The 12,154-nt window shown below is 35.9% G+C and overlaps 2 protein-coding genes across 2 annotated transcripts in view; both read right to left on the minus strand.

Annotated features, from left to right (window-relative positions):
* LOC142342603 (something about silencing protein 10-like) overlaps nucleotides 1–12,154 on the minus strand; it is a 144,676-nt gene that overhangs the window by 85,234 nt on the left and 47,288 nt on the right. The window lies entirely within an intron of this gene.
* On the minus strand, nucleotides 498–6,625 carry LOC142351573 (CWF19-like protein 2). Its single transcript, XM_075403670.1, has 2 exons — nucleotides 5,590–6,625; nucleotides 498–1,405 (listed from the first exon to the last, which is right to left on the minus strand). Exons 1-2 carry the CDS (start codon nucleotides 6,590–6,592, stop codon nucleotides 762–764), a joined length of 1,647 nt encoding a protein of 548 aa, XP_075259785.1. The 5' UTR covers nucleotides 6,593–6,625; the 3' UTR covers nucleotides 498–761.

The raw sequence follows: 12,154 nt of genomic DNA on the forward strand, positions 1-12,154 counted from the left end.
AATGAAATTTTAAAATTGTTCTTAATTCGTTTATTAAACTTTTTAATTGTTCAACTTTAAACTTGTTAGATGTAAATTTCAAAAAAAACAGGACATGAAATCCAGACCACTTTAAAGAGGCGCTCTCCAAAAAAAATCAGATCAATGACAATCTTTGCAATTGATATACTGCAAAATAGGCAAAAAGACTAAAATAGCAACTTGATCAGCTATATTTTCATCCTTAAAAACGTTTTCAAAAATTTTACACGTCTTAACGTCATCAAAAGAACCAAATACTCATTACCGACGTCGAGTAAACAAATAAAAACCGAAGCAGCGCAACTATTATGAGAAAATCGCGGAGCACGAAACTGCCGGTTGCGCTTTTACCTAGTTTCAATTTGATACAAATTGGCAAATTTATTAACTATTCTAGCACAAAAAAAACAATGTTCGCACGAACCGTATCTCTATGCTCATGATGGATAAGACTGAAACTTCAGAGAGAAAAAAAATACGTTAATATTTTAAATTGTCGTAGACTGACATTTGTATATTAGTGAATTCAATATGTTCAGTTGCAGATTACTCAAATAATGAAGAGTTGCAAAAACATTTCTCGAGGCATCTGCTAAATACTAGGATTCCAATATTGCGACTAAGGAAATCCAATGATAGCCAGCAGGCTGAACACCTTCTATATTCAGAAGACAAGCAACAATTTCCGGCCACTGATCCGAGCAGAACCCACACAGCGTTACGATGTCTTACCAAACACTTTACGAGTTCAGAACATCTTTTTTGAAACGGTCCACGTTTTCTAACTGCTGCTCTTTACTCAGCGCTTTGGGCCTGTGAATAACGAAGTCGTCCAAGTCTAGTATTCCTCCAACGACCTGCCTCGCAAAGTACCTCGGAAAAAGTGTGGCATCTTCGATCACATGAGCGAACCCTCCAGGGTCGAGACCAAACTGAACTGTAAAGTATGACAAGCCTTTCGGAATAGTCCGACGAACATCGTTGTTCTTCAAATCCACCAACTTCTTGTTCATACTCCACTCTTCTTCCGATTCCATTATTGCCTTTTTGAAAAACATTGGCGCCTCCGAGAACGCACTTCTACCCATTGGAATGCATTCAATATACATGTGAAAAAACTTCTTTGTATTACGAAATGTCTCTACAAATAATACACGTTTTTTCAACTTAGCAAACCGCTCCACTAAAAATTGTTTCTCAGATTCAATTGTGTCAAAAACCTCCTCGTCCAAAAGGGTACTGCAGTTGTAGTGAAGCACAGGGCATATTAGACAGTGATTCTTGACAAGAGCTGTGTCGTAAGGCATTGATATGTAGCAGTATTCATTTGACTTGACCACTAGTCGCTGTTTACACGCTGAGCTGTTGAAGCAAAGGTAGCATTCTGGAACAATCAATCATCATTATTATCCCCCTTTTACGTTTCGAAGAAAATTACCAAGCATTGTCACAATCAGACTTCCTCGGAAGTTTCTGCAGCTGACTTATAGGACAGTCAAAGTTAATTCGACGATGAAAATTAATGTACGACACAAAAACTAATAACAACTAAGACAAATAAAGGCCAGTTTAGAAATGTCCGGTTTAAAAATGCTAGAAATAGACAATGTTTTCCAAAAACATATGGTTTCTAACAGCTCAAGAAAAGTAAAATTCAGGAAAACAAACTCCCTCTCAATTCTTATCACAAGAAAAAGCTTGGAAATTTTTTAATGCGACGATTCTGTTAAAGATACCTTCATTTTGTCTTCGATAAAGCACTTTTTCACAAAACTTTAATTTCAATAGAAACAGTTTAAACATATGCGCCAAATTGTCCGAAAACAATCACCGTTGACACGCTTGACGCACATCGGGATTGAAACAGATAAACAAGGAGTAAAAAATGAGATTGTTTCTAAGTGCTAAAAAGTGTTTAAATTTGGTGTACATTTTCGGTTCGATAGCAGAAATATACTCAATTTAGCTTCTAAACCAAAGGCTATCAAGCTTAATAGTAATGGCGGCAAGATATCGCTCTGACTTTGATTAACTTAATGCACTATGACTAAATGAATGGGCTTTATCGATTAATCCAATTTGTTTTGCTTTTGCAATTTTTACCTTAACAGCATTCACTACACTGCGTAATTCAAAAAGTGAAAAATTTAAAATCCATTCTGTTGAAATGGCGAGTGAGTTAAGTCACGAGTCAAACGTGAAAGTTGGGACTTATGGAAAAAGAAAAACGATCGAACCGTAAAACAAATTTATAAACATAGCAGGATCAATCCTGAACAACACTTCAACAAAATGAAGCAGTAAGCAATATAAACCTCCTTTAAAGAACAGCCACCGAAATAAGAAAGTCAAAAAACAACACGTCCACGAAAGTAAACAGAACACTACAAAAATAGAAAACAATTTTCATTTCTTAAAAAAAAGGTTATCGAAGATATCGTTCCTGACGACTTCAACCTCAAAAAACCGTTGCAAAATGCAAGTTTGGACAGCAAAGACCACGAAGACAAAGTAGAAGGACATAAAACACACTAGGAAAAATGGTTGTTGCGAACGTCATTAAAGAAGTCAATGAAACTCGATCTCCTTAACGTCTATTGTCCAATCCATCCACACAAATAAATTATCAATTTAAATGAAACCAATCCGAGGACCACGCAACAAAAGTATTAACAAATGCAGCAAATAATCAAGAGTTTAAAAATTGTCGAAAACAAATTTTGTCTAAGCCAATTAGCAATAAACTGAAAACATTACCTGGATTCAATTACGCATAATTAGAATGCAAATCAGACCTTTCGTTAATGCGACCAACCAAACAGGAGAACAAAAAAACAATTACAACATCACTAATTTTATTTAAACAAGTTGTTTCAAATTCGTGAAAACTGCTAGACATGAAGACGAACTATCACATGGATTCAAAAACGACCCATTTGAAAGCATAGAGATCTGTCATTATTTAGACTAAGTGACGACAAAATAGCAACAAGAACTTGCAAAATTGAAAAAAAACTCATTTTTGAAGACAACCCAAAATCAGAAGTTTTGAAATTAAAAAAATAGATATATTGAAATACGTCTTATTAAAGGGGCCTATGAGACCTATCATTAATGAGAATAAGTGACAGAACAACAAAAAAGTCGGAAAAACTAATATTTTGAAAGCAATTGGTGCCGAAGTAGTGAAAGCCGTAAGATATGAAAAAACCTATAAGTCAAACAAATTGGTAGCCTAAAGAGAGTCACTTAGAGCTGTCCAGATTAACACTAAAAGACAGAAAAAATGGCAAAACCCAAAAAATCATTAATACTTTTTTCAAAAACAATTGTAGTCAATTTCAACGGAAATTAAAAAAGTAATTTGAACATGCCTCAAGCGACAGCAACTCAGATCCAACATTGATGAGACCAAATAACAGAACAAAACGGTATGAAAACATGCAAACTCCAAAAAATCGATTTTATTTTGATGAAGACGATAAGCGTCAAAGCCTTTGAAAATCAGTAGTTGCCTTTTGAAGAGTTTAAACAACTTCAATTATGCATTATTAGAGTACATATATTGCCCTTGAAAACTATTCGTGTAGAAAATAAAGCGAAAAACAAGTCAAATTGCCGCACGTTAAAAAATCTAAAAAACGAAAATAGGTGTACTATTTGCTTACTTCATTCTAAGAGCACTTTGAACCAATTTCACGTCTTAAAACGACTCGCTTATCACGCTGCTCTTCCCACTTCAGCGTGATAGAATCAGTACATCAAATAGACTTCTGACTGACGAGGGTAGAAAAAAGTGAGAAAGAGAAAAAACACAGCGCACCAATACAATTCAAATTATTCGAATTATAAAAAAGATGGAGTCTAAATAAATGAGAGACTAGCGGCTGCTATTAATAAAAAAGACTAACAATTTCCAAGTCAAATGAAAATTCAAAATGTTCATAAATTTTTTTATAAAATGTCAAAAATTCCAATGTCGATGTCTTAAACATCAACTAATTTCCGGAGAATTTCTCTAAAACGACTGCCGAAGAAATCTCTTCGGTAGCAGATAACCTTAGCTTTGGAAGGCTAGTGTAAGCCTAAATGAGAGACGGTAAAGCGAGGTAGTCGAAAAAGCTGCGGTTTAGAGGCCAAGGATAGGTGCGGGTAAGGATGGGCGTGCGTAGAGTGGTGGTGTGAGGTAATCGAGTGTAGCATAAGGATTAGGGTTGTAAAATAGGCGAGGGGAGGGTGTTATGAGTGCAACTGTAGCAGCGGAGGAAGCGGATCCATATCGCCAAAAACTCCACTTCACACCATTAAATTGACTTCTGAGCAGCCTTGATGAATTGTACACTAGTTAAGGTCCAAGAAAGCAGCTTAGCTACGTCCGATTGTTATCTGTGGATCCCGAATGAGGGACGAAAGACCACAGGGCTGATATAATTACTACAAACTTCGTTTAATAGCAATTGAATATCTGCAACTTTTTGTCAAAACAAATAAGTTGAAAAATCTCAGGAAATCAATAATCATTTGTTTCTCCGTCTTATTTTAGTGATACCACTTATGCATCTCGCAAAATATATAGACGGACCAAAATTGTTTCGAGAAGTCACGCCGGCATAAAGTAACCTTAAATTAGAAAAGAGGGTAGAAATAATCAGAAACGAACAAAATTACAACTCACAATATGAATAAAAGAAACAAAATTTTTCGGAACTCAAAGGTTTTCGGTATTTAAGCGTTATTTTTATCAAAACATTTAACCTGCGCCGAAGCGTGAAAAACTAGATTTCGATATCGTTTTCAATTTTTACACGAAAAAGACGGTTAAGCTGCTTTGTTCTTTTGGTGTTCGTAACACTGTTGCGATTCGAAATGCAATAAACGCTCGAATAGCAAAATAACATTGAAAAACCCGTTTTTGAAGAGAATTTTCAGTAAACCTCTGATTTCTGTTACTCTTAAATGTTATATGAATTGCCCACAAAAAACTTAATTTCTCAAAAGTCTAAAAAATGACAAATGTACCCAAGGAAAAATTATAATTTTGCCAGTTTTACGTAAAAGCCTTAAATTTAGTTCAACGTGAAGCAATCTGTTCAGTTTGGTCAGAAAGCTAATAAACTCGCAAAACTTGTTTCATGATTGTGTAAGCATAATGTAGGCATGATTAAATTCTACAAATTTCAAGCAAAAGCTCTATTTACTACTCGTAACAGAAAATTGCTAACTGCAGATGTCATTATTTGGTGCGAGATAAGTCATGTATTTTCGCGAAGTGATGTATATTTATCACTATTATTTGGGAAACTCACGGTCAAGACTTCATTTAGAAAAAAACGTTGCCAAGAGTTTGCATGCTGAAAAATGCGTAACATACTGATCACAAATGAAAATAATAAGTAACTTGCAAGAATTACAAAAAAATATTGCAAGAAACAAGCCAAAACGTCGGAATATTTCCTAAAAACAGCTACCATTATATGCTAACTTACCCCGATTGCTGCACAAATGACCTATCTCGAATTTTGCTTCTTCACATCATGTATAAAATAGCCTTAAGAATTCAAAACTTACCATCCATAGTCTGTAGAGCTTTTCTCTGTTCACTCTTAGCATCCTCTTCTAGCATTCTCTCTTCGACACCTGCTGACTTCTTCTGGGCCTTCGCACTCACAAACATGTCATCTAGAGTCTCAAATCCGCGCCCTCTGCCACCCATAAACTTCATCAATGCTTTATTCTGATTGGATGCCGTTTGTGACTTCTCCCGGACAAGCATCTCATTTATCGACTGATTGTCATCCTCACCAGAATATCGCACACGTTTTCCATCTTTATCGTGCGTTTCAATCTTCCCTCGGCGTTTCTTGTGACCATAATCTGAAGACCTGGAACCCTTTATAACTGGGAATGCAGCACCAGAAGGCCCAATTTTGGTCAGCATAACCTGAGAACTTTCTTTTTCGGACCTCCTTGCTTCTTCAATGCGCTCTTTAAGGTCCGCAATCTTTGAGCTGTCGCCCATCAGCTCTGCTTTCAAAAGTTCAGCGTTGAGTTTGTTCAGATCTGCTGTTGCTATCTGTTTAGCTGCTAATTCTTTCGGTTTGCTTTTGTAGTTCGAATCATAGTCAAAATCACTGTTGGAATCGTCACTGTCACAAACGGTTTTTTCAAAAGAGTGCCGTTCCTCGTCCAATTCTGTTTTCGCCATCATCTTACCAGGGCAAATTTCAGCCGGAAGACCTTTACCGCCATCTTTCCAATAAGGATTGAGTTCTCTACTAGTTATTGTTGACTCGAGTTCAGTTTCAAACGTCTCTTCACGCCTCTTTTCCATATTATCAGCATTTTGAGACTTTTTATTTTTCTCGCTCAGCTCTTTTCGACCAGAGGCATGCTGGGAAAACATTTGATCAAAAGGATCTATTTTAAATTTCTCGTTGTCTTGACTTATCACAACGGTTGGTTTTTCTACCCACAGATCCTCTTCGCTCCCCGAACTGCTCTCGCTGCCACTATTCTTTCGGGATTTCTTTTTACCCTTGCTTTTCTTTTTCTTTTTGTCTTTTTTACCCATTTTCTCTGAAAAATAAAAAAGTTATGAGACGAGTTCCAACACAAAAAACTTATGGGCGTCAAAAGATTTTTATAGATTTTATTACAAACTGTGTTGTACATTTGGGGGGGGGGGGGGGGGGAAGATGACAGTTGAGTGCAGAGATTGGTCCTTCAACCTCCCAGAAAACAGGAGGCTTAACATAATAGGTTTTCCTTTTGTGCCTCGCCTCTCCACCCCTCCCTCACATCTCAAATTTTTGAACAAGTGCTCTGGGACGGGAAGCAGGGCCGCATAACTCAACTATTTTTGCTCTCACGTTAAAAAATCTTTCGGAAGCCAAAAATTGCCGAAAAGATGGTCCATGGTAAAAACAATTTTTGCTCGGCTTGGATTCAAAACAAATCATCTCAATTAATGGAAATATAAATTTTGTTTGAGAGCAGTCAAATAATAAGTAGTCGGGCAAATTGTTGTCGAAAGATTGGGAGAAAAGACCAATAAGGCTGATGAAAATCTAGTTTGAGTAGAGCACTTCCTTCCGAAGGACTTGTGGGGAAGGTGCCTCGATTTTATTCAACCCGGCTGGAGAGGGATCCAGGCGGCTTGTGGTAGGGCGTGGAGTTATAATTAAACAACAGTGCGGGGGTGTAGGCGAGGAAAAGGGGGGTTAGGTTGGTGGTACGTGAAGAGAAGGGGTAGGTGGCTCGGGGAGCCGGGGAGGTAAGAAAGGGGGTAAAAACATCTCGTGACCTTTTACATTGAATATTATAGGAATTTACTAACCCCTAAACACCGGAAGCAAACTGAGTAAACTAAACGTTACTGCCCAACATTTAAAAACTGATGTCAATATTCGAAAAAAGTCAAGAGTTCGTCGTAACCAAACTTGGTTCAAAAAATCTGTACAATACCAATAATTCTCTTCGTGTCATAAAAACATAAATTGCTTCAAACGTTAATCGAGGGTAAGCAATGGTTGTGAGGTTGAATATCCAAAGTCATTTTAAACGTATCAACAAGTTTGGTTTAAAATCCAAAAATTAGATTGTATTAGGTATCGCCTTTTTTGAGACAAATTATTTCTTGAATATCAGAAAAAGATCTCAGAAAAAGATAGTGAAGAACAATAGTTCAAAACCAGTGCCCATTTCATAGCTTAAAGTGAAGTATACAGCAAAAATGATTGGCAGCGAAAACAAAGAAAACAGCACTTTCAATATGTTTAATCTTTTTGAAAGAATTTTGGTGGTTTTTAATTTTCTTTGTTTGTTTGTGTATCTGTCATTCCCAGTGTTCAGTAAGTTGTTTGCTTATTTGATAACTAATGAAGCATAACCAGCAGATTGCCGAAAAAACGGCCATTGATTCCCATGACCCCAGTCGGGATTGAAACAAGCACAGGAAAAACTGAATTATTTCCAAAATACTGCATTTTCAATTGGAATTCGTGAAAAGGCACATCCCTGTTTCTTAGTGATAACATTAAAAATTGATAACAATACCAATAAACATTAAAACAGTAACTAAGACCGGCTTTGTTATTTCGAAAAAATGGCATGTAAATAACGCGCGTCCAAAACAGGACTTTTAGGGCTTATCGCGCTTGCTTCTATATGTTAGTATAGAGTTCACGGAAGCCTAAACCAATTAAAGCTTAGAACCGAGGGCGCCCGAGTCAGCTAGAATTGTCGCAGGATTCCTGGATCTAATTTTATTACATTTTGAGGAACTTATTTAGTTACATTTTGCTGCTTTAGGTATCAGATTTAGGCAGTTTGATTATTCATTTTTTCACAATAACAAAAAACCTACCTCGTTCTGATTGATTTTGAATAGTATATCCGTATGAAATAGCCCAAAATATTATATTTGCATCAGTTCTTCTCGTATAAACGTCAATCCTGTACTGATTTGCAAATTAAACGAAAAATTCCTGGGCTTCTCTAAATTTTTCCCAGAGCCTTGCCTAAAGGCTTTTAAAAATTTTTTCCATCAAGTTTGCTCGATTTGTTCAATGCATACCACGCTGTAGCTCACTGTTTGAAAGAAAGTCTGATGAAATATGAAAGCAAGTACGAATATATGAATGAAACGACTTTTTGCAAAAAAGTCCCTAAGCTTAGAGCTTAACACTAACTATTAGTGCTTATCAATAGCAGCAAAATTGAGGTCTAATTTTCATTTCGATCTTCGATACTGACTATTTTCCTTTGAGATTGTTTAGCTGAGCAACTGCTGTTTAAAAGCACTTATTTGAGGAGAATGAAACTAGCCTACAAAAGTCAAAAACATAACCGACTAACGTCGAGCGGATTGCTCTCAAACGGTTGGCTTCGTCAGTACCTAGCCAATGTTTAGTGAGGATAGATTTAGCTTGATTGAAGGGGCCTGAGATTAGGGTAATAGACGATGCAATATAACAGCCGCATCAACAAAAGAATTAAGGAGAGAGAGAGAGAGAGAGAGAGATTAAACATGAGCGAGAAGGAGAAGAAAACAAACTCCAGTTAACACAGAGAGAGCGAGAAAGAGCTAGGAATTTTTTCCATGATGAGATTCGACTCAAAAACTTCAAGTTTTCTGAACTTGTAGCTAAATCATAAAGAAAAAAATTTAAAGCGCAAAATGCCAAAGAAAAGTTTCCACATTTCGCAGCAAAGAACAAGTTCAAAAACGTTTTTTTTGTCTCTGGATTTTTTTCATGTAATCCATCTGCAAGACTTGAAAAGCTTCGTTGACCAGTAATGATCGTTAAACTCAGAAAAGGACAAAAATATTCAAAAATTTTATACAATTGCAAATTTTAACAAAATCTTGCAAAACTCGTGATAATAATATCTTCAGAACACCATTCCATCGTCTCAAGATACCATCTAGTATGCCTACTTCCAGCCTTAAACAGTTTCACTGGCTCATAAAGATCCATATCCTTGGAACATGATAAATTTTCAAAAATTTTTCAAATTAAAAGTTATCAAAAAATTTCTAAAACTCGAGTCATTAAAATAATGATAACCATTCTATTAACTCTAGAAACTAAGCAGCAGCTTAGTATCAAACCTCGAAGGAGGCTTCTTGGCTCTTGAGGCTTGAAAAACCTCAAAAAATGACAATTTCAAAAAAAAAGATTGCAGAAAATTTTTCAAAAAAATGCTAAAATTCGTTAAATGTTAAAATGTTTGAAAACACTCCATTGCATCTAGAAACTATGTAATAACTTATTACCAAACACTAGAGGAGGTTCCTTGGCTCCAGAGGCTACATCAACCTATAAAATAACAAATTGTCAAAAATTGAAAAAATTGCAAGTTTTATATAAACAAACCGATAAAATTGTGATATTAAAAAGTTGAAAACCATTCCATTACCACTAAAAACTATGTAGCCACATATTATCTAAACATTAAGCAGGTTTTCTGAACCCTGAGGCTGAAAAATCTTGAATAATGACAATAAATGTTGAAAAAAAATAAAAAACGCTAATTTTTTCAAAAAAAATGATAAAATTCGTGATGTTAAAATCCTGAAAAAAAATTCCATTACGTCTAGAAAGTATATAGTATCCTATTATTAAACCCTAGAGGAGGCTTCTTGGCTCTTGAGGCCGGATAAACCTACAAACCGACAAAAATTTTCAAAAACCTTGAAAAAATTTGCAAGTTTTTTCAAAAAATTGCAAAAATTCGCAAAGTTGAAAAATTGAAACCATTCTATTACCACTAGAAACTGTGAAGTAACCTACTATCAAACCATAGAGTGTGTTCCTTGACATCTAGGGTTGATGTAACTCAAAAAATTGACAAAAGTTTTACAAAAATGACAAAAATTTTCAAAAAGCCTGAAAAAAATTGGGAAAATTTGTATAAATTTGCGTGTTTTTAGCGACCGGTTGTTCTTCAGTAACTGCCCATGGGGGGGAGGTGCTGATGGGGGTGGCAACAGTTGGGTAGGGGCAACAGCGCGGTGGGGGGGTGGGGGAAATAGTTGGGGGGTCAACAGTTGGGTGGGTCTTCAAACTCTAACAACCGCTCTTCACACCATAATTATAAGTCTCCAAAACAGTTTGAGCTGAAAGGCTCTAAGAGCACTTAATGCCCGCTGGGCTCTACCTGTTTATCCCGTTTTTGAGGACGAAAAGCGTCAGACGAAAAATCGGTCAAGCGAAAAATCGCAAAAAAAAGACCGACAGGACTAATTTAATTGCTACAAGATTCGTTTGAGAGCAATTAAAAAGTAACACAAAATGTCGAAAAACCAGAAAATTATGCGAAGCGAAAAAAAATTTGTTTGAAGTAAAGAATAGAAAATTTTATTGCAATTCAGTATTATTTTCTAACAATGCTCAGTTCTAGTGATTCACAGTTTTTAATGTGTACTTTTTGTTTAACATAGCCGGCAAATTGCCGGAATAGCTGCGAAAGTATAGACCTGCGTGCCATATAATAGATAGAAACAGATACAGATCTAAATTGAAAAAATCGCAGCCGCTAAAAAAACTAGGTAAAAAACATTCAGCGATAAATTAATAAAGCTTGTTAAAATTCATTCCGCAGAAGCCTCCTATTAGGGACCTTTACTGCACATGAGTTCCTTTGACCTTAAACAAATTCAAATTAAACTTAAGTTTTAAAGTGCAAAAGTCATTTTATTGAGTGAGGTAAGTCACGTATGATCAAAATCTAATTACGCAAATAACCTAAAAACTTTCGCTAAAGCGAGTGAGAAATGACGTCACGCGCGCAAATGCCGTTAGTGAGAGGAAAAAGTAATTCAGAAAATTTGACTTTTTCAGCTTTGCTGTGTGAACAAATGTAAAACGAATGTAAAAAGCGTCAGACGACGAAACAAAAAAACATAGCAGGACAAGTCCCGATGTACAATTCAAAGAATTTTCATTGACTAAACAGAAAACTAGACCATGAACGGACTATGAATGGATTGTGATAACCAATTAGAGAAAAAATCCGATCCAAAAAATCGAAAAAAAGTGTAAGCATCGAAGTGAAATTGCCGCATGTGAACAAAAAACCACTAGCGAGAAAGCGAATTTTTGTTCAAACACCGTTTTCTCACTCCACTTTAAATTTAGAGAGAAAAATTTCACGCCGCAAAATCACTCGCTTTTTCGCTCCACTTCCTGTTTCGGCGTGACCAAAAACACTACTCCAATTTGACTTCAAAAAACATGAAAATGTGTGAACAGATCTTAAGAAAAAGACAGCGCCCCAATACAATTCAAATTCTTTGAATTGTAAAAAACCAAGAGCACCGCAATATAGCTTCGCTCAGCTTACAGCTTCGCAGCTAAAATAAAGAATCTGTCGGAACACGTTTTCAAAGATTCGTGATTTTTGTCCACTGCACAGTTGGCTTTTCTTCATGTTTGAAACTACTTTGGGAGGTGAGTCTGCTAGACAAACATTTCTTAAGTCAAAATTCTTGGATTGTATTCTAAGACAGTTGTTTTGCAAATTTGTTTCAATAAATGCGGATTATTAAATGCAGTTTGAAACTCCTAAATAAAAACAGGTCATGAGAATAAAAGCTCACTGCATTAATGTCAGATCGGTCTACCTTAAA

The sequence above is a fragment of the Convolutriloba macropyga genome, chromosome 1, assembly GCF_964194025.1.
Source record: "Convolutriloba macropyga chromosome 1, txConMacr16.3, whole genome shotgun sequence".
NCBI lineage: Eukaryota > Metazoa > Xenacoelomorpha > Acoela > Convolutidae > Convolutriloba > Convolutriloba macropyga.

Bases quoted from the DNA above. Each gene is read 5' to 3' on its own strand.
- LOC142351573 (XM_075403670.1), bottom strand. From the start codon at position 6,592: ATGGGTAAAAAAGACAAAAAGAAAAAGAAAAGCAAGGGTAAAAAGAAA. The intron at 1,406-5,589 runs GTAAGTTTTGAA...TGATTGTTCCAG, and splicing joins AGCTCTACAGACTATGGATG to AATGCTACCTTTGCTTCAAC.